Source organism: Pavona decussata, unplaced genomic scaffold (assembly GCF_977016875.1).
Source record: "Pavona decussata unplaced genomic scaffold, jaPavDecu1.1 SCAFFOLD_386, whole genome shotgun sequence".
Classification (NCBI taxonomy): Eukaryota; Metazoa; Cnidaria; class Anthozoa; order Scleractinia; family Agariciidae; genus Pavona; species Pavona decussata.
In genome coordinates, this window is record NW_028145758.1 from 3,795,964 (window position 1) to 3,818,940 (window position 22,977).

At 38.8% G+C, this 22,977-nt stretch overlaps 2 protein-coding genes and 1 long non-coding RNA gene across 3 annotated transcripts; all 3 read left to right on the forward strand.

Annotated features, from left to right (window-relative positions):
• Positions 1 to 2,654: 2,654 nt before the first annotated feature.
• LOC146451751 (uncharacterized) lies at positions 2,655 to 3,856 on the forward strand. The gene is made up of 3 exons (XR_014859983.1): positions 2,655 to 3,050; positions 3,357 to 3,444; positions 3,542 to 3,856. It is a non-coding gene; the product is annotated as an uncharacterized LOC146451751 (long non-coding RNA).
• A 1,860-nt stretch (positions 3,857 to 5,716) lies between these two features.
• LOC146451752 (uncharacterized) lies at positions 5,717 to 7,338 on the forward strand. Its single transcript, XM_085098773.1, has one exon. The coding sequence runs from the start codon at positions 5,717 to 5,719 to the stop codon at positions 6,794 to 6,796; it is 1,080 nt and encodes a 359-aa protein (XP_084954899.1). The 3' UTR covers positions 6,797 to 7,338.
• Positions 6,876 to 10,061, forward strand: LOC146451753 (uncharacterized). The gene is made up of 2 exons (XM_085098774.1): positions 6,876 to 7,571; positions 8,201 to 10,061. The coding sequence occupies exons 1-2, from the start codon at positions 6,876 to 6,878 to the stop codon at positions 9,254 to 9,256; spliced, it is 1,752 nt and encodes a 583-aa protein (XP_084954900.1). The 3' UTR covers positions 9,257 to 10,061.
• Positions 10,062 to 22,977: the final 12,916 nt, after the last annotated feature.

Consider the following 22,977-nt stretch of genomic DNA (forward strand, 5'->3'; position numbering starts at 1 on the left):
TTTTGGGGGTTAGATTTCTTATGTTTTGGGGTTATAAATTCTTACGTTTGGGGGTTTTAAATTCTTATTTTGGGGGTTTGATTTCTGACGTTTGAGGGTTTTAAATTGGTACGTTTTGGGGCTAAATTTGTCACGTTTGGGGTCTACAAATTCTTACGTTTGAGGGTTATTAACTTGTACATTTTAGGGTTAGAGTCCTCAAATCTTTACGTTTAGGGGTTAAATTTTTTACGTTTCGGGGTTACAAATCTTTACGTTTGGGGGTTAGATTTCTTACTTTTGGGGGTTAGATTTCTTATGTTTTGGGGTTATAAATTCTTACGTTTGGGGGTTTTAAATTCTTATTTTGGGGGTTTGATTTCTGACGTTTGAGGGTTTTAAATTGGTACGTTTTGGGGCTAAATTTGTCACGTTTGGGGTCTACAAATTCTTACGTTTGGGGGTTAGATTTCTTACCTTTGGGGGTTATAAATTCTTACGTTTGGGGGTTAGATTTCTTACGTTTGTGGGTTTTAAATTCTTACGTTTGGGGGTTTGATTTCTTACGTTTTAGGGTTATGAATTGGTTAGTTTTGGGGTTAAATTTCTTACTTTTGGGGGTTATAGATTTCTTACGTTTGGGGGTTACAAATCGTTACGTTTGGGAGTTAGATTTCTTACCTTCGGGGGTTACAAACACTTACGTTTTCGGGTTAGGTATGTTACGTTTGGGGGTTATATATTTTTTAGGTTTGGGGGTTAGAGTTCTTACGTTTGCAGTTTATAAATTCTTACGTTTGGGGGTTACAAATCCTTACGTTTTGGGGTTATATTTCTTACGTTTGGGGGTTATATTTTTTTGCGTTTTTGGGGTTACAAATCGGTACGTTTAGGGGTTAGATTTCTTACGTTTGGGGGTTAGATTTCTTGTTTTTGGGTGTTATAAATTCTTATGTTTGGAGGTTAGATTTCGTTTGTTTGGGGGTTACAAATCTTTACGTTTGGTTGGTAGATTTCCTACGTTTGGGGGTTATAAATTCTTACGTTCGGGGGATAGTATTCTTACGTTTGTGGGTTATAAATTCTTACGTTTGGGGGTTAGATTTGTTAAGTTTGTGTTACAAATATTTTTCTTTATGGGTTATATTTCTAACGTTTTGGGGTTACAAATCCTTACGTTTGGGGGTTATGAATTCTTACCTCTTGGGGGTTAGATTTCTTACGTTTAAGGATTAAAATTCTTTACGTTTGGGGGTTAGATTATTTATGTTTGGGGGTTACAAATACTTACGCTTTGGGGTTAGATTTTTCCACGTTTGTGGGTTATAAATTGTTACGTTTGGAGGTTAGATTTGTTACGTTTGGTTGTTACAAATCCTTACGTTTGGGGGTTAGATTTCTTTCGTTTGGGGATTATAAATAAATTTTAATAACAACTAAAATTCTAAGTTACGGTCTAATTTACAAAATGTATAATACTGTGAATTAAGCAAATTAATTAATATATAAAATGGGCAGCTATTTGGGAAACAATTTTGTCAGAATGTGCAGGCCAAGAAAATATCCTTACCCGTGATGAAAAGGTATTTTTCACTGTAATTTAATTCCAAGGGAGAGGAGCTGCCATAAGCGAAAGTCAAGGGAATATGAGGCTAAATTTTCATTTCCAGAGAGGTGGGGTGGATTCCAAACTGACAAAATCTTGCGTGGAAAGGGTATGGCAGCATAATTATAACTGGTTAGGTTGGTTTACTTTATCATCTGGAATTTGCCATCAGTGTTCTCTAGCTGAAACCAATGTGTGGACTTCTGTGTTCGTTGATACCCTTGTCACCATTTAACCAAAATTTCCATTCTCAATGGAGAAGGTGATCATGGTGACCCAGTGAATGACCTGATTGAGCTACAGCTCCTGCTGAAAACTTTTCCTCTGTTGTAGACGGGGGTGTTAATGAACTAGAGCGAGTCCAGAAGAGGGCTTTAAAAACCATACGCCCCAGCCTCAGTTACGATGAAGCTCTTACTCACATGGAGATAGCACAGCTTAGCGTCCACCAAAGTAATATTTTGTGTCACGCTTTTCAACGAGATCCTAAGTGATTCAGATCATAGGCTACAGGCATTATTGCCACCTTCACATCAGGCCTGCAAATATTCGCTCCGACGATTACGCAATTTTGACATTCCAAAAATAAACACGAAACGTGCAAGAAATAATTTTATTATTGAGTCATGTTTTAATATAAATACTGTATGAATTAATTTTAGATCTTGTAAATAGCTTTTCGAACTAAATCGAACTTAATAGCAATTTATTATATGGCATTATTATATATTTAGGTAATTTTATTACTTACATTTTAACGGTACGCAATTCAGCCCTTGGCTGCCATGTATTGTTTTCAATAATTAAAATCTTTATCTTTATCTCTTATCTCTTTATCGGGGTGGTACCGGCAAAGTCTGTGAGAGCTGTGTGGAAAGTGGGAGACAAAAGAATTCGAAAAGCTTTAAAATAGCAGTATTGCTTAATATTTTGCAACAGAAAAAAGTGTGGAGGCAAGAACTCCTATAGAAGGGTTAAGGGAACATCTCCCCATACTGATACAAATACAGGTGCCTCGTAAAACATTGGATTGAGTTAGATATGGTGGTAATAGAATGATATAGTAGATGAAACATTAACTGGAATGTACTCACAATTTTCTTCTTAATCAGAATTTAAAATATCTTGTTTGAAATTTCAACTTGTAACTTTTTTGACATTCGTGGTTTGATTTTATTTATTATTTGCAGTAGTACCTCACTGAAAAAAAACCCATCTGTCTTGTAACGTGAACACCCAGAATAAATATTATGGTTTTGAGTATGAGAATGAGTAATTGATGACTTATTACATTATTGATATTTACAATGAGTGCTATTATTTCTTTGCATTGTAACATGATATACATTGTTTGAAAATCCGATAAGCTTTTGAAATAATTATTGTTTTCAACTTAACTTGTTTTGCAGAAAGCGATTGAGTTGAATCCCACTGATCCAACTTCTCGCCATTTACTTGATATTTGGTAAGGTCACTTTGCCCTGTTTTGACTTTTAATTTGTAGCAATACGATGTTTCCCCAAATACCTGTCCCTAAAGCAGTTCCCATCTTGTAACTGAGAACATTTTCTCATAAACAAAGGCTTTTACCAGACAAAGCAAAGACTGAAAGTCCAACCAAATCACAAATCGAAAAGGAGCAGCCCGCAGATTACTGCGTTTGAATAATAATTATTCTTTGTTTCTGTGTTTTCTTCAAACTTTTTTCAAACACATTAAAAAAAAAAAAAAAAAAAAAAAACCACAGTGTGTCTTTTTTTACTGTGTACAGGTGTTTTACCTTTGCTGACATGGGTTGGGTGACAAGGAAACTAGCATCTGCCATATTTGCATCATCACCAACTGCTACATATGAAGAGGTAAAATAATATTGATGTGGCATCAGTATCCTGTCTTATGCCTTAAATTTGTTGGTAAAACTGTTTCCGTTTTTTATTATTATTATTTTTTTCATAGGCACTAGGACATTTTCAGAAAGCTGAAAAATGTGAGTAATCAATCACCTCTACTCCCCCACCAGATAGGCTTTAGACTTAAGACTGACTCGCACCTTTGAGGGGTGGGAAGAGGGGAAAGGAGCTGAGTTATGTCAGTTATTTTACCATGCTGACTTAGCTTAACAAAAGAAAGGTGCTGTTTTAAATAAGAGCTCTGGAAGAAAATTTGATTTGAATAGGTTAGCGAAATGTTAAAAAAAATTAAAAGTAAAAACAACTGAGAAACTGTTGCTTGAAAGAATCTAAAGCATTGTTTTTAAAAGTTGAACCAGAGCAGGACGTTTTCTCTTTGCCACTGAACTGCTGGAGGAAGTACCAATACCCTATATGAGAGATGTTCACATATGAAATGTAGGTTTGGCCTGCCCCTAAATTGTCACAAAGCATGACATGAAGAAGAAATGAGGCTCATCATCAACCACAAGACTCACTCCACATGGGATGAAAATTGAATTCCGAGCTCTCTTTAACAGACACAGTTTATTTTCTTGTTTTCTTCTGGTTAATATTTACGTGCGCGCATTGAATCAATTTGACCTAATCCCTGGCCTGCCGCATACAACTTCAGTTTTGTTCTGATTTGAAATTGTGATGTTATTAACATCAAGTGATGGACTGGCAATTCTTAAAAATAACAAAACATTTTCAATGTCAACAAGTTAATGCCGAGCCATCTAATATATATAACAACCTAGCTGACTTGTCATGATCGAGCTTTAATATAACCATGGTTTATGTATTTGTCCAGGCATATCATGGCTTCTATTATTATCATACTCTGCAGGTGGAGGTAATTTAGTTTTACATGCCCACTAAGTGATAATTCAACGGTTTATGATTGTCATCGCAACCATCTGTCTGATCAATATTAATAAGGCTTGTAGTTATCATGGCTTGTCTATCATTATCAAGGCTTAAGACAGGCTGTTTAATATCAATCAGAGCTGCTGCTATGTCAGTCCTGAGATATGGATGCTAATCAGTGCCGCCAGGGACACACCAAAAACAAGTGACTGACTGTGATTTGAACTGAAGCGTAAATAATTTTATAACGTTTAATTTCAGAAAATCACCAACTATGTACAATTATTTTAATGGGAATATAATTTTTTTTATTCACATCTCTTTAACCTCCGCCACTTGGAACACAGCCATTGCTTGCAGGAACTCTAAAGAACAGGAGGTGTGAATGATGACTTTTGTTTATCTTTTGAATAATCACTGATGTATTTTTTTTATGACAACCATGAGGTGATGTGTAAAAATGCTTTATTATTTACACACCTGTGTGAATGGTCTCTTGTTTAAACTCTCAGCATATTCACTCTCAGGCTTTTAATTATAAAGGGACAGAGCTCTGTCTTCCTCAGATGCTTCAACATCATGAAGCTTTTCCTCCACACATGCAGAATTGCATAAGTAGAAGTAGCAATAGTCACACTTCTTACAAAAAGATTGAGGCTTGCACAATCTCCGACTCAGTGATGCTGTTATACCTGAATTTTGCAAAAGAATGTGAGATTAATGAGATTGATAAGAAACTAATTACATGAATCCAAGTGGTTCTATGTGTGAGTGGCCAGTGCTTACCTGCAGTTGTAACTTCACTGTCAGAAGTGTTGCCAAGCAGTAGGCCACTTGTAGCCAACTAGCACAACTGACAATGAAGTTACTGATTGACTGTAAGACTGAAGTGAATTTCGCTGGTCGAGGAAGATTTTGACAGGCTAGCATTATTAAAATATAATAATAATAATAATAATAATAATAATAATAATAATAATAATAATAATAATAATAATAAGGCTTTATTTTGGTTCTACTACTTTAGCTTGGTGGTGGATAGAGGAAGTGAGGACCTATACACCCCAGACAAAATCGTAACTAAACACTAGAAATCAACCAAGCATAATCCACAGTATATTGAACATTGAATTCTTGTACAAAGCTGCGTGAAAACAAGCATTTACATTAAATGCGAGAACATACTGTTTGTAAGTAATGCTTTCCATATTAGTTTTATTAATTTTAATTGTTTGTAAACTATACTCCATGAGAAATGAGGATAGAGTTTTGAAGTTAACCAGCTCTCTCCCTTCTCTTAACTGTATTTTTAAGGAAGTGTTAGCATGACATGTGGTTAGACGTCTCTGGTCTATGTATTTTTGATATTGGTTCATTTACCTTGGCACTGACAACGAAAGAAAAAGTTTCTCCAGACGACGCTGTTGCTTCTCAAAACCAGAGCAACCATCACAACCAGAACTTGATCTCAGTTGATCTGCAAACGCTATCCACCTCCATCTCGACGACCATTTCTCAGGCGATACAACAGGCGTTGGGACCCAGGGGCACCCGCAGCTTGACTCAAGACCTCAGAGCATCTTCAATTCCTCCTGTTGAAAATGATGGGGAACGTTCCGCCAGTGAGGCCATTCAAGGGGATATCACAGCTATCACACAAGGTACTCAGCCTCAGAGTTCCCCTCGGCAGCCATTTTCAAGCATAGCCATAGCTCTCGGCTCTAGAGTCAACCCAAAACTCAAAGCAAAAATTTGGGGTAACGAATATGTTGATTTTGGCGGGTTGCTTTCGTTGTCCCCAAATACCGATCGTTATTCCCTGTCCCTAACTCCCTCAAGTACGTCGTCTACTCAGCCCCAGTTGACACTAGAACCTAGCCAGCCACCTAAGAAGATTCATAACCTCAGTCAGTGGTTGTCAGCTTTTAATACTTTAGTCGCTATTTATGTCGAGAAATTTCCTACTGAGGCTCCTAAGTTAATGAAATACTGCGAGGTCGTGAGGGACATTGCGTCCAAACCAGGTGACTGGTCATTTTATGACGAACAGTTTCGTTACATAAGACAGTCAGCTCCCGACCAATACCCTTGGGATACTATTCATTGGGAACTATGGCTAAGGGCAGTGACAAATTTTCGTGCTCGACCGCAGGTTCCCTCTGATAAGGTCTCCACGCGCTCTCGGAACCGCCAGTCGTTTCCGAAGGGAACTTGTTGGGCATTTCACGCCGGGCGATTCTGTGGTGGGTGCCGCTACGACCACGTTTGTTTCAAATGTGGTTCACCCCACCCCTCAAGTCAATGTTCATCCCCTAGTTCACAACGCGCCCCCCCTGCCAGCCCCGGAGCCAAACAAGCCCATCCCCCTACTCAGCAGTCCGGTTACCCCCGTAAGGGTGGAAAGGCTTGATTTTCTTTTGCAGGGTTATGCTCCAGCTTTAAAACAATATTTGATTGATGGCTTTTCTTTTGGTTTTCGAATTAAGTTTATGGGGGAAAGGCGCCCTTTCGAATCCCCTAATTTGAAGAGTGCACAAGAGCAACCTCACGTTGTTACCGCTAAACTAGAAAAGGAGCTCGAAGCGGGCAGAATAGCCGGCCCGTTTTCTTCACCTCCTTTTCCGAATTTACGCTGTTCTCCCTTAGGCATCGTTCCCAAAAAGGATCCCTCTGAATTTCGCTTAATTCATCATTTGTCGTATCCTAAGGGTTCATCTGTTAACGATTACATTCCTAAAGAATTCTCATCAGTTCACTATGCGTCTATTAGTGATGCCATATCTGTCATCAAGAAGTTAGGAGCTGGCTGTTTTATGGCTAAGACCGATATTAAATCTGCATTTCGCATCATCCCGGTTCACCCTAAGGATCATGCTCTATTAGGCATGAAATGGGCTAACCAGTATTATTTTGATCGCGCTCTGCCAATGGGATGTAGTTCCAGCTGTGCGATTTTCGAAGCTTTTCGCTCAGCTCTCAAGTGGCTATCTAAAGATTTGTTCAATGCCTCAGGTGTTGTGCACATTTTGGATGACTTTCTCTTCATTGCCCCTACGAAGGAAAAATGTCAATCCGATCTTGACAGTTTCCTTCGCATGTGTAGCTATCTCGGGGTTCCAATAGCACAGGAGAAAACCGTCGGGCCATTCAACACGCTACAGTTTGCTGGCATCACTCTCGATTCGGTGCGACAGGAAGCTAGGTTACCGGAAGATAAGTTTCAAAAATGCCAGCTGCTACTACATCATTTTTATATGAGGCGTAAAGTAACGCTTCGAGAGCTTCAGTCTTTACTAGGCCTTTTGAATTTTACCTGCTCGGTTGTCATCCCCGGCCGCGCTTTTCTTCGCCGAATGATCAATCTTACCAGGGGCATCCAGCGCCCTCATCACCGTATTCGCTTGACTAAGGAAACGAAATTTGACATTCAGGTTTGGCTTTCTTTCCTACAAAACTTTAATGGTAAGACCTTTTTCTATACTGAGTTATGGGAGGTCTCGAATCCTTTCGAGTTATTTACTGACGCCGCCGGCTCGAAGGGCTATGGCGCTATCTTTGGTAAGCATTGGTTCTTCGGCGCGTGGCCGGAAACATGGAAGCATTTTAATATCACCTTTTTAGAATTCTTCCCGATTGTTATCGCTCTGCGCATCTGGGGGCCTTTGATGGCCAACAGATGTGTCATTTTTAACACCGATAATGCTGCTTTGGTTGACATCATTAATCATCACACTTCTAAACACAACTTGGTGATGATATTGGTCCGTGACCTGGTGTTAACCTCTTTGCGACACAACATAATGTTTCGAGCTAGGCATATTCAAGGTGTTCACAATACTCCCGCCGATTACATTTCCCGGTTTCAGGTCGACAAGTTCAAGGTATTGTGTCCGGGGGTGGACGAATTTCCGACGGCTGTGCCCGAGAGCCTTCTGCCGGAGAGTTGGTCACTAACCTGAGTGCTCTGCTTGAGTCCTCCTTATCTTCTGCTACTCGGAAAATGTATCAGAGAACGTGGGCAGTCTTTACCGAGTTTTACACACACTATTTTAATTCAGCTCCCCCTTTGCTCCCTCTGACCTGCGCTTCCTTGGCCCTTTTCATTTCCTATCTTAACGCCCGAAAATTGGCACACGCAACCGTAACGTCTTATCTCTCCGCTACTAGTTATGTACACAAAATAGCCGGTGTACACGATCCTACCAAAACATTCGTCATTCAAAAACTTATGAGGGCTATCAGTCGCTCGAAGTCGGCTGATATTAGGCTGCCCATTACAAGATCTGTTCTCCATCAACTGGTCCGCTCATTGCAGCATACCAACTCTTCGGCCTCTCAGCGCACTACGTTTTCCACCATGTTTTTATTAGCTTTTTACGGGTTTTTCCGTGTCGGAGAGCTAGCGACCAAAAGCCTCGATTGTTCTGATAGCGTTGTTCAATACTGCAACGTCAGCTTTCTTACGAGTTCAGCTGACATCCGCAGAGTCAAGATCACACTTGCTCGCTTTAAACATAACACGGACAATCGGCCCCATGATATCATTATTGAACGCGAAGATTCCCTTCCATTCTGCCCGGTAAAATCGCTCCTCGAGTATTGCCGGTTAAGAGGCAATAAGCCCGGGCCACTTTTCTGCTGTTCTGATGGGAGCCCTATTACTATTACCCATTTCAATTCTGAGCTACGTCGTTGTTTAACTTTTTGTGGGCTCGACACTTCTCGATATAAAAGTCATAGTTTCCGCATAGGGGCCGCTTGTCTTGCAGCTGAGAATGGTTACTCCGACGCTCAAATCCGGGCTCTTGGTCGCTGGAAGTCCGACGCATTCAAGCTCTACATCAGGTCGGGCACTTTACATGCCAACTAACTACTAAGTAATATATTTAGGGATGAATGGGTCATGGCGTAGTTCAGACATGGGCTGCTACCCTTTCTTATTTCTTGCCTGTGGTGCATTCGCCTTTGCGTTACTTATAAATTCTACGGCTCTCAATTCCTAAATAACGCGGGTAGGCGACTTAGGTCAGTCATGGGCTGCTAATTCGCCGCTGCGGTGCATTCGCCTTTGCGTCGATTATAAATTCTACGGCTTTAAATTCCTACATAACGCGGGTAGGCGACTTAGGTCAGTCATGGGCTGCTAATTCGCCTCCTCGTTTTAGAATAATTTGTTTTTCACGCTCGTCAAGCTGACAATTGTTTACAGATTGCGTCCAGGATGAATTGAGTCAGACATTGGGCTGTCGGTTCATCCTCGGCATTCATTTTTCTGACTGCTTAGCGATTTCGAATAGTAGTATTTGGTTATGTTGTCTTTAATTTTTCCTAGATCTAGATACTGATATGGTTTTCTTAGCTTGCTCCAGACTGCTTCAATTGTTTGTCTCTTTCACGGGCTGTGCCCGCCACCGTTTATATCATTTACACTGTTATATCGTTTTCATGTTGAACGTAACGTTGGTCAGTCATGGGCTCGCATCGTTACCGTTCTCTTCGGTTTGTCACCGGTGATATCGAGGCTCTGCTTTTCGTCTTGGTGGGGTTGCCACATTTTTGTGGCGGTGGCCGATATTTAACCCCACCTTTGCTTAAGAGATTGCGTGATGTTTATTATATCGATATTCTTGATGTCGGGTGAAATAAAAGCGTCACTTTGTGGCCAATTTATCCCACATTAGCAGTTATCATTTTATCTCCCGTCAATCTCGTCAGCAAACCAGTGCGACGTCACGCGGAGCTTCGGGTCCCGTTTCAGTAGAGACACGCGGGTTTCGTGATAAAATAAAATATATGTGTTAAGTCGTCAGGTTTATGTATTTGGAAATTCGTTTAGATCTGGAGGTAATAAGGCAAACTAGACAGCTTGCTTGATATACACCTGTATGGTAAAAGGGATGGTAAAGAGGTTATGCAACATAACATGTGAATCAAGCAGAACTGAGCTTTGCAACACACGAAAATAGCTCTAAACTTGCCTTGATCCATGAATGTTAGCATGGTTAAGAAATACAGATGGTAACTGTGTAATGTTAGGATGTGGTGCATTCCCCTCAATGGTTGTTGTTATGTCAGTCAAACTGAAAAATGGCTTCACTCGAGAAGAAACAATTTAAAATTAATGTTATACACTGAGGATCAAGCTTTACAAGATGTAAATTAACATATGCTTAGTCTAATAGGTACCATGCCCTGACAATGACTCAAATTGTTATGAGTTGTTAGCAATCCAATCCTCATGAAACTTGATAGTAGCTAGTGGTAACTGTAAAGGATATTTTACTGCAAAATAAATAGTTAAGACTGACTGCTGTGAAAGTTTCTTTTCCACATTTCTCTATCATCCTGGCCCTTTCAACTGTCTGCAGAGATGAATAATCCAAATGAGAGCAGTGGACAGTACCTTTTTGAAAGAAACGGGTGTAGTGAGCTACTACAAATTCAGAACATTTTTTTCTGTTTTCACCATTGAAAAGAAAAGGTATGTTGATTTGAGAGTGAATTTTTGATCAAGTAAATATTCCATATATCCCCATGATTATCTATTTTACATACATTGTCTGTAAGCCCCTAAAGCTATTGCTATTGTTTAGTTGTGTTGACAAGCTGGTAAAATAACATTTTTATGTAGCTTGACCTTCTTGCAAGTGTGTCACATTTATTACATTTACCTCACGTTCGACATTTAAATCCTAGCAGTATGCAGGATATTTGTCCCATGAACCTAGTTTAATGGCCTTAGCTCCAACAAGTCTCCTGTAGCTCAGTGGTAGAGCATTCGAACTAGTAATCGGAAGGTCTTAGGTTCGACTCCTGATAGGAGCACTCGAGTTTCTTTTTTCCGAGTATGCCTGTGTCACTTTCTAGAATAACACATCATTCTCATTCATTTACCAGGCTGGAAATATATCATCACATTTATCCTAATAATTAATCATATTATGTATTTCAGGGTATTCTATGGCAGTCCCTAATTCCTCTTGTTGCATTACACAAAGTGATCTAACATTTAAATGGTCACACTTTAGAGTTTTATCCACAGCCTCAAAAAGTCAAAACCACTTGATGCAGCATAATAAACAGCAACAAAGGGAAGTGCTGCTCAGTAACTGTTATTTAAATGGTTGCACTTAAGGATTTTATCAACAACCTCGAAAGTTAGAATTACTTGATACTATGCAATAAACAGTGCCACAGGAACGTATTGCTCAGTAGCTGTGATTTTAATGGGCCCACTTTAAAATTTCCACAGATTCTAGAACCACCTTGTACGGATTGGAAAATAATAGTATGGGAAAGTACTGCTTGCTCGCTTTTGTTTGGATAGTCACACTTTAGAGTTTCATCCTCAGGCTCTGCAAAAATGAAGACCATTTCATACAACAGAGCAGCCTGCAATGCAGTAAGTTACTACTGAATTGCCACACTATACAAATTCTGGGCATAACTATGCTTGGATGTTTTACGTTGGGAATAAACAACAGATGCATTTATTGTGGGACAGAAAAAATGTGCAGGTCACATTCCGCAGGTCAATGTTGTACTGGCATGTAAGCAAGAGTGTAAGAATCCCCTAACCCCAAAATATTAGCTTTTTAGTATGGGGTTAGGGCTAGGGAACTCTGTTTAGCTTGGTTGTATACAATTATCACAGTGAGCTGTATTTCTGACCTGTGACCTGCAAAAGAAACCTTTTATATTTGAAATATTGAATAAAAACTAATAGTGGATAACTGTATCCAGCGAATAAGTCGCTAATTCAGTGGATACAATGTATTGGTTGGAGTACATTTTATCTGCTGGATAGCGATTTATCCACTGGATAGAGTTATCCGCTATTTGAACAACAGGGACCAGAAGTTACAAGTAAAAGGTAGAGTTAAGATTTGAATGGTGACTTACTCATTTGGAAGTGTAAAGATAAAGTGAAACTTGCCTTAGTTTTCCTTCTGGGTGCCTATTTTCCTCCACGGAAGAAAGGAAGAGGGAATCTGGAAAAGAATACTTTGGCCGGACCATTGTGTCGTTTTTGGCGGGAAGGCTTAGTTATGTTAATGAAGATTCGTAGAGGTTCCATGTCGTATTTATGTGGCTTAGTTATTGTTGATTTTTTTGACCGCCTGGTGGTTGCAGGGCATCATGAAGTCCGGATACCCGCAAATCACTGGCACCTTTCAAAGAAACGAAACGTGTCTTCCATCCTTCCATCGTTGAAAGCGCTTTTAAGCGCTGGTGGATCGATCCAGGCGGAAAGTTTATCAGCAACTCTTCAATATTCCTGTCCACGGTAATCTTTAGTTAAGCCGGTATTACCGTGAGTTGTGGCCCATTTGCCAAGCTATGTCGTGATCGAAATGGCGAAAAGAAGAGTTGGTTTTAGACATACAATTTTCCTTTGACAACGGGACTGTGTGTTCCCCGTCGAAAAATGCCGCCATTACCCACAATGCAAAGGAAACCTTCATTCTTGTACCACAGTCACACCAATTACTAACCCCAAAACGTAAGAAATCTAACCCCTAAACGTAAGAATTACTAACCCCAAAACGTAAGAAATCTAACCCCCAAACGTAAAAATTACTAACCCCCAAACGTAAATATTACTAACCCCGAAAGGTAAGAAATCTAACCCCCAAACGTAAGAATTACTAACCCCAAAACGTAAGAAATCTAACCCCCAAACGTAACAATTACTAACCCCCAATCGTAAGAATTCCTAACCCCAAAAGGTAAGAAATCTAACCCCCCAACGTAACAATTACTAACCCCCAAACGTAAGAATTACTAACCCCAAAACGTAACAAATCTAACCCCCAAACGTAAGAATTACTCACCTCAAAACGTAAGAAATCTAACCCCCAAACGTAAGAAATACTAACCCCAAAACGTAAGAATTACTAACCCCCAAACGTAAGAAATCTAACCCCCAAACGTAAGAATTAGTAACCCTCAAACGTAACAATTACTAACCCCAAAACGTAAGAAATCTAACCCCCAAACGTAAGAATTACCAACCCCCAAACGTAAGAATTACTAACCCCCAAACGTAAGAATTACTAACCCCAAAACGAAAGAAATCTAACCCCCAAACGTAAGAATTACTAACCCCAAAACGTAAAAAATCTAACCCCCAAACGTAAGAATTACAAACCCCAAAACGTAAGAATTACTAACCCCAAAACGTAAGAAATCTAACCCCCAAACGTAAGAATTACTAACCCCAAAACGTAAGAAATCTAACCCCAAACGTAAGAATTACTAACCCCCAAACGTAAGAATTACTAACCCCAAAACGTAAGAAATATAACCCCCAAACGTAAGAACTACTAACCCCAAAACGTAAGAAATCTAACCCCCAAACGTAAGAATTACAAACCCCCAAACGTAACAATTACTAACCCCAAACCGTAAGAAATCTAACCCCCACACGTAAGAATTACTAACCCCCCAAACGTAATAATTACTAACCCCAAAACGTAAGAAATCTAACCCCCAAACGTAAGAATTACTAACCCCCAAACGTAATAATTACTAACCCCAAAACGTAAAAAATCTAAACCCCAAACCTAAGAATAATTAACCCGAAAACGTAAGAATTATTAACCCCAAAACGTAAGAAATCTAACCCCCAAACGTAAGAATTACTAACCCCAAAACGTAAGAATTACTAACCCCAAAACGTAAGAATTACTAACCCCCAAACGTAAGAAATCTAACCCCCAAACGTAAGAATTAGTAACCCTCAAACGTAACAATTACTAACCCCAAAACGTAAGAAATCTAACCCCCAAACGTAAGAATTACCAACCCCCAAACGTAAGAATTACTAACCCCCAAACGTAAGAATTACTAACCCCAAAACGTAAGAAATCTAACCCCCAAACGTAAGAATTACTAACCCCAAAACGTAAAAAATCTAACTCCCAAACGTAAGAATTACAAACCCCAAAACGTAAGAATTACTAACCCCAAAACGTAAGAAATCTAACCCCCAAACGTAAGAATTACTAACCCCAAAACGTAAGAAATCTAACCCCAAACGTAACAATTACTAACCCCCAAACGTAAGAATTACTAACCCCAAAACGTAAGAAATATAACCCCCAAACGTAAGAATTACTAACCCCAAAACGTAAGAAATCTAACCCCCAGACGTAAGAATTACAAACCCCCAAACGTAACAATTACTAACCCCAAACCGTAAGAAATCTAACCCCCACACGTAAGAATTACTAACCCCCCAAACGTAATAATTACTAACCCCAAAACGTAAGAAATCTAACCCCCAAACGTAAGAATTACTAACTCCCAAACGTAATAATTACTAACCCCAAAACGTAAAAAATCTAAACCCCAAACCTAAGAATAACTAACCCGAAAACGTAAGAATTATTAACCCCAAAACGTAAGAAATCTAACCCCCAAACGTAAGAATTACTAACCCCAAAACGTAAGAAATCTAACCCCAAACGTAAGAATTACAAACCCCCAAACGTAAGAATTACTAACCCCAAAACGTAACAATTACTAACCCCAAAACGTAAGAAATCTAACCCCCAAACGTAAGAATTACTAACCCCAAAACGTAGGAAATCTAACCCCCAAACTTAAGAATTACTAACCCTCAAACGTACGAAATACTAACCCCAAAACGTAAGAAATCTAACCCCCAAACGTAAGAATTACTAACCCCCAAACGTAAGAATTACTAACCCCAAAACGTAAGAAATCTAACCCAAAAAACGTACGAATTACTAACCCCAAAACGTAAGAAATCTAACCCCCAAACGTAAGAATTACTAACCCCAAAAAGGTAAGAAATCTAACCCCCAAACGTAGGAATTACTAACCCTCAAACGTAAGAATTACTAACCCCAAAACGTAAGAAATCTAACCCCCGAAAATAAGAATTACTAACCCCCAAACCTAAGAATTACTAACCCCAAAACGTAAGAAACCTAACCCCCAAACGTAAGAATTACTAACTCCAAAACGAAAGAAATCTAACCCCCAAACGTAAGAATTACCAGCCCCTAAACGTAAGAATTACTAACCCCAAAACGTAAGAAATCTAACCCCCAAACGTAAGAATTACTAACCCCAAGCGTAAGAATTACTAACCCCAAAACGTAAGAAATCTAACCCCCAAACGTAAGAATTACTTACCCCCAAACGTAACAATTACTAACCCCAAACCGTAAGAAATCTAACCCCCACACGTAAGAATTACTATCCCCCCAAACGTAATAATTACTAACCCCAAAACGTAAGAAATCTAAACCCCAAACGTAAGAATTACTAACTCCCAAACGTAATAATTACTAACCCCAAAACGTAAAAAATCTAAACCCCAAACCTGAGAATAACTAACCCACAAACGTAAGAATTACTAACCCCAAAACGTAAGAAATCTAACCCCCAAACGTAAGAATTACTAACCCCAAAAGGTAAGAAATCTAACACCAAACGTAAGAATTACTAACCCCCAAACGTAAGAATTACTAACCCCAAACGTAAGAATTACTAACCCCAAAACGTAAGAAATCTAACCCCCAAATGTAAGAATTACTAACCCCAAAACGTAGGAAATCTAACCCCCAAACGTAAGAATTACTAACCCCCAAACGTAAGAAATACTAACCCCAAAACGTAAGAAATCTAACCCACAAACGTAAGAATTACTAACCCCCAAACGTAAGAATTACTAACCCCAAAACGTAAGAAATCTAACCCCCAAACGTAAGAATTACTAACCCCCAAACGTAAGAATTACTAACCCCAAAACGTAAGAAATCCAACCCCCAAACGTAAGAATTACTAACCCCAAAACGTAAGAAATCTAACCCCCGAAAGTAAGAATTACTAACCCCCAAACCTAAGAATTACTAACCCCAAAAAGTAAGAAACCTAACCCCCATACGTAAGAATTACTAACTCCAAAACGTAAGAAATCTAACCCCTAAACGTAAGAATTACCAGCCCCTAAACGTAAGAATTACTAACCCCAAAACGTAAGAAATATAACCCCCAAACGTAAGAATTACTCACCCCAAGCGTAAGAATTACTAACCCCAAAACGTAAGAAATCTAACCCCCAAAGGTAAGAATTACTAACCCCCAAACGTAAGAATTACTAACCCCAATCCGTAAGAATTACTAACCCCCAAACGTAAGAATTACTAACCCCCAAACGTAAGAATTACTAACCCCAAAACTTAAGAAATCTAACCCCCAAACGTAAGAATTACTAACCCCCAAACGTAAGAATTACTAACCCCAAAACGTAAGAAATCTAACCCCCAAACGTAAGAATTACTAACCCCCAAACGTAAGAATTACTAACCCCAAAAAGGTAAGAAATCTAACCCCCAAACGTAGGAATTACTAACCGCCAAACGTAAGAATTACTAACCCCAAAACGTAAGAAATCTAACCCCCGAAAGTAAGAATTACTAACCCCCAAACCTAAGAATTATTAACCCCAAAACGTAAGAAATCTAACCTCCAAACGTAAGAATTACTAACCCTTCAACGTAAGAATTACTATACCCAAAACGTAAGTCATCTAACCCCCAAACGTAAGAATTACTAACCCCAAAACGTAAGAAATCTAGCCCCCAAACGTAAGAATTACCAACCCCTAAACGTAAGAATTACTAACCCCAAAACGTGAGAATTACTAACACCACAGCGTAAGAATTACTAACCTCAAAACGTAAAAAATTTAATCCCCAAACATAAGAATTACTAACCCCAAAACGTAAGAAATCTAACCCCCAAACGTAAGAATTACTAACCCCCAAACGTAAGAATTACTAACCCCAATACGTAAGAATTACTAACCCCCAAACGTAAGAATTACTAACCCCCAAACGTAAGAATTACTAACCCCAAAACTTAAGAAATATAACCCCCAATGGTAAGATTTACTAACCCCCAAACGTAAGAATTACTAACCCCAAAACGTAAAAAATCTAACCCCTAAACGTAAGAATTACTAACCCCCAAACGTAAGAATTACTAACCCCAAACGTAAGAAATCTAACCCCCAAACGTAAGAATTACAAACCTCCAAACATAAGAATTACTAACCCCAAACCGTAAGAAATCTAACCCCCAAACGTAAGAATTACTAACCCCCAAACGTAAGAATTACTAACCCCAAAAAGGTAAGAAATCTAACCCCCAAACGTAGGAATTACTAACCCCCAAAGGTAAGAATTACTAACCCCAAAACGTAAGAAATCTAACCCCCGAAAGTAAGAATTACTAACCCCCAAACCTAAGAATTACTAACCCCAAAACGTAAGAAATCTAACCTCCAAACGTAAGAATTACTAACCCTTCAACGTAAGAATTACTATACCCAAAACGTAAGTCATCTAACCCCCAAACGTAAGAATTACTAACCCAAAAACGTAAGAAATCTAACCCCCAAACGTACGAATTACTAACCCCAAAAAGGTAAGAAATCTAACCCCCAAACTTAGGAATTACTAACCCTCAAACGTAAGAATTACTAACCCCAAAACGTAAGAAATCTAACCCCCGAAAATAAGAATTACTAACCCCCAAACCTAAGAATTACTAACCCCAAAACGTAAGAAACCTAACCCCCAAACGTAAGAATTACTAACTCCAAAACGTAAGAAATCTAACCCCCAAACGTAAGAATTACCAGCCCCTAAACGTAAGAATTACTAACCCCAAAACGTAAGAAATCTAACCCCCAAACGTAAGAATTACTAACCCCAAGCGTAAGAATTACTAACCCCAAAACGTAAGAAATCTAACCCCCAAACGTAAGAATTACTTACCCCCAAACGTAACAATTACTAACCCCAAACCGTAAGAAATCTAACCCCCACACGTAAGAATTACTATCCCCCCAAACGTAATAATTACTAACCCCAAAACGTAAGAAATCTAACCCCCAAACGTAAGAATTACTAACTCCCAAACGTAATAATTACTAACCCCAAAACGTAAAAAATCTACACCCCAAACCTGAGAATAACTAACCCACAAACGTAAGAATTACTAACCCCAAAACGTAAGAAATATAACCCCCAAACGTAAGAAGTACTAACCCCAAAAGGTAAGAACTCTAACACCAAACGTAAGAATTACTAACCCCCAAACGTAAGAATTACTAACCCCAAACGTAAGAATTAGTAACCCCAAAACGTAAGAAATCTAACCCCCAAACGTAAGAATTACTAACCCCAAAACGTAGGAAATCTAACCCCCAAACGTAAGAATTACTAAATCCCAAACGTAAGAAATACTAACCCCAAAACGTAAGAAATCTAACCCACAAACGTAAGAATTACTAACCCCCAAACGTAAGAATTACTAAATCCCAAACGTAAGAAATACTAACCCCAAAACGTAAGAAATCTAACCCACAAACGTAAGAATTACTAACCCCCAAACGTAAGAATTACTAACCCCAAAACGTAAGAAATCCAACCCCCAAACGTAAGAATTACTAACCCCAAAACGTAAGAAATCTAACCCCCGAAAGTAAGAATTACTAACCCCCAAACCTAAGAATTACTAACCCCAAAACGTAAGAAACCTAACCCCCATACGTAAGAATTACTAACTCCAAAACGTAAGAAATCTAACCCCTAAACGTAAGAATTACCAGCCCCCAAACGTAAGAATTACTAACCCCAAAACGTAAGAAATCTAACCCCCGAAAGTAAGAATTACTAACCCCCAAACCTAAGAATTACTAACCCCAAAACGTAAGAAACCTAACCCCCATACGTAAGAATTACTAACTCCAAAACGTAAGAAATCTAACCCCTAAACGTAAGAATTACCAGCCCCCAAACGTAAGAATTACTAACCCCAAGCGTAAGAATTACTAACCCCAAAACGTAAGAAATCTAGCCCCCAAAGGTAAGAATTACTAACCCCCAAACGTAAGAATTACTAACCCCAATCCGTAAGAATTACTAACCCCCAAACGTAAGAATTACTAACCCCCAAACGTAAGAATTACTAACCCCAAAACTTAAGAAATCTAACCCCCAAACGTAAGAATTACTAACCCCCAAACGTAAGAATTACTAACCCCAAAACGTAAGAAATCTAACCCCCAAACGTAAGAATTACTAACCCCCAAACGTAAGAATTACTAACCCCAAAAAGGTAAGAAATCTAACCCCCAAACGTAGGAATTACTAACCGCCAAACGTAAGAATTACTAACCCCAAAACGTAAGAAATCTAACCCCCGAAAGTAAGAATTACTAACCCCCAAACCTAAGAATTATTAACCCCAAAACGTAAGAAATCTAACCTCCAAACGTAAGAATTACTAACCCTTCAACGTAAGAATTACTATACCCAAAACGTAAGTGATCTAACCCCCAAACGTAAGATATACTAACCCCAAAACGTAAGAAATCTAACCCCCAAACGTAAGAATTACCAACCCCTAAACGTAAGAATTACTAACCCCAAAACGTGAGAATTACTAACCCCACAGCGTAAGAATTACTAACCTCAAAACGTAAAAAATTTAATCCCCAAACATAAGAATTACTAACCCCAAAACGTAAGAAATCTAACCCCCAAACGTAAGAATTACTAACCCCCAAACGTAAGAATTACTAACCCCAATACGTAAGAATTACTAACCCCCAAACGTAAGAATTACTAACCCCCAAACGTAAGAATTACTAACCCCAAAACTTAAGAAATATAACCCCCAATGGTAAGATTTACTAACCCCCAAACGTAAGAATTACTAACCCCAAAACGTAAAAAATCTAACCCCTAAACGTAAGAATTACTAACCCCCAAACGTAAGAATTACTAACCCCAAACGTAAGAAATCTAACCCCCAAACGTAAGAATTACAAACCTCCAAACATAAGAATTACTAACCCCAAACCGTAAGAAATCTAACCTCCAAACGTAAGAATTACTAACCCTTCAACGTAAGAAATCTAACCCCTAAACGTAAGAATTACCAGCCCCCAAACGTAAGAATTACTAACCCCAAAACGTAAGAAATCTAACCCCCGAAAGTAAGAATTACTAACCCCCAAACCTAAGAATTACTAACCCCAAAACGTAAGAAACCTAACCCCCATACGTAAGAATTACTAACTCCAAAACGTAAGAAATCTAACCCCTAAACGTAAGAATTACCAGCCCCCAAACGTAAGAATTACTAACCCCAAGCGTAAGAATTACTAACCCCAAAACGTAAGAAATCTAGCCCCCAAAGGTAAGAATTACTAACCCCCAAACGTAAGAATTACTAACCCCAATCCGTAAGAATTACTAACCCCCAAACGTAAGAATTACTAACCCCCAAACGTAAGAATTACTAACCCCAAAACTTAAGAAATCTAACCCCCAAACGTAAGAATTACTAACCCCCAAACGTAAGAATTACTAACCCCAAAACGTAAGAAATCTAACCCCCAAACGTAAGAATTACTAACCCCCAAACGTAAGAATTACTAACCCCAAAAAGGTAAGAAATCTAACCCCCAAACGTAGGAATTACTAACCGCCAAACGTAAGAATTACTAACCCCAAAACGTAAGAAATCTAACCCCCGAAAGTAAGAATTACTAACCCCCAAACCTAAGAATTATTAACCCCAAAACGTAAGAAATCTAACCTCCAAACGTAAGAATTACTAACCCTTCAACGTAAGAATTACTATACCCAAAACGTAAGTGATCTAACCTCCAAACGTAAGATATACTAACCCCAAAACGTAAGAAATCTAACCCCCAAACGTAAGAATTACCAACCCCTAAACGTAAGAATTACTAACCCCAAAACGTGAGAATTACTAACCCCACAGCGTAAGAATTACTAACCTCAAAACGTAAAAAATTTAATCCCCAAACATAAGAATTACTAACCCCAAAACGTAAGAAATCTAACCCCCAAACGTAAGAATTACTAACCCCCAAACGTAAGAATTACTAACCCCAATACGTAAGAATTACTAACCCCCAAACGTAAGAATTACTAACCCCCAAACGTAAGAATTACTAACCCCAAAACTTAAGAAATATAACCCCCAATGGTAAGATTTACTAACCCCCAAACGTAAGAATTACTAACCCCAAAACGTAAAAAATCTAACCCCTAAACGTAAGAATTACTAACCCCCAAACGTAAGAATTACTAACCCCAAACGTAAGAAATCTAACCCCCAAACGTAAGAATTACAAACCTCCAAACATAAGAATTACTAACCCCAAACCGTAAGAAATCTAACCTCCAAACGTAAGAATTACTAACCCTTCAACGTAAGAATTACTATACCCAAAACGTAAGTCATCTAACCCCCAAACGTAAGAATTACTAACCCAAAAACGTAAGAAATCTAACCCCCAAACGTACGAATTACTAACCCCAAAAAGGTAAGAAATCTAACCCCCAAACTTAGGAATTACTAACCCTCAAACGTAAGAATTACTAACCCCAAAACGTAAGAAATCTAACCCCCGAAAATAAGAATTACTAACCCCCAAACCTAAGAATTACTAACCCCAAAACGTAAGAAACCTAACCCCCAAACGTAAGAATTACTAACTCCAAAACGTAAGAAATCTAACCCCCAAACGTAAGAATTACCAGCCCCTAAACGTAAGAATTACTAACCCCAAAACGTAAGAAATCTAACCCCCAAACGTAAGAATTACTAACCCCAAGCGTAAGAATTACTAACCCCAAAACGTAAGAAATCTAACCCCCAAACGTAAGAATTACTTACCCCCAAACGTAACAATTACTAACCCCAAACCGTAAGAAATCTAACCCCCACACGTAAGAATTACTATCCCCCCAAACGTAATAATTACTAACCCCAAAACGTAAGAAATCTAACCCCCAAACGTAAGAATTACTAACTCCCAAACGTAATAATTACTAACCCCAAAACGTAAAAAATCTACACCCCAAACCTGAGAATAACTAACCCACAAACGTAAGAATTACTAACCCCAAAACGTAAGAAATATAACCCCCAAACGTAAGAAGTACTAACCCCAAAAGGTAAGAACTCTAACACCAAACGTAAGAATTACTAACCCCCAAACGTAAGAATTACTAACCCCAAACGTAAGAATTAGTAACCCCAAAACGTAAGAAATCTAACCCCCAAACGTAAGAATTACTAACCCCAAAACGTAGGAAATCTAACCCCCAAACGTAAGAATTACTAAATCCCAAACGTAAGAAATACTAACCCCAAAACGTAAGAAATCTAACCCACAAACGTAAGAATTACTAACCCCCAAACGTAAGAATTACTAACCCCAAAACGTAAGAAATCTAACCCCCAAACGTAAGAATTACTAACCCCCAAACGTAAGAATTACTAACCCCAAAACGTAAGAAATCCAACCCCCAAACGTAAGAATTACTAACCCCAAAACGTAAGAAATCTAACCCCCGAAAGTAAGAATTACTAACCCCCAAACCTAAGAATTACTAACCCCAAAACGTAAGAAACCTAACCCCCATACGTAAGAATTACTAACTCCAAAACGTAAGAAATCTAACCCCTAAACGTAAGAATTACCAGCCCCCAAACGTAAGAATT

Bases quoted from the DNA above. Each gene is read 5' to 3' on its own strand.
- LOC146451752 (XM_085098773.1), top strand. From the start codon at position 5,717: ATGTGGTTAGACGTCTCTGGTCTATGTATTTTTGATATTGGTTCATTT.
- LOC146451753 (XM_085098774.1), top strand. From the start codon at position 6,876: ATGGGGGAAAGGCGCCCTTTCGAATCCCCTAATTTGAAGAGTGCACAA. The intron at 7,572-8,200 runs GTGCGACAGGAA...GTTTCGAGCTAG, and splicing joins CTGGCATCACTCTCGATTCG to GCATATTCAAGGTGTTCACA.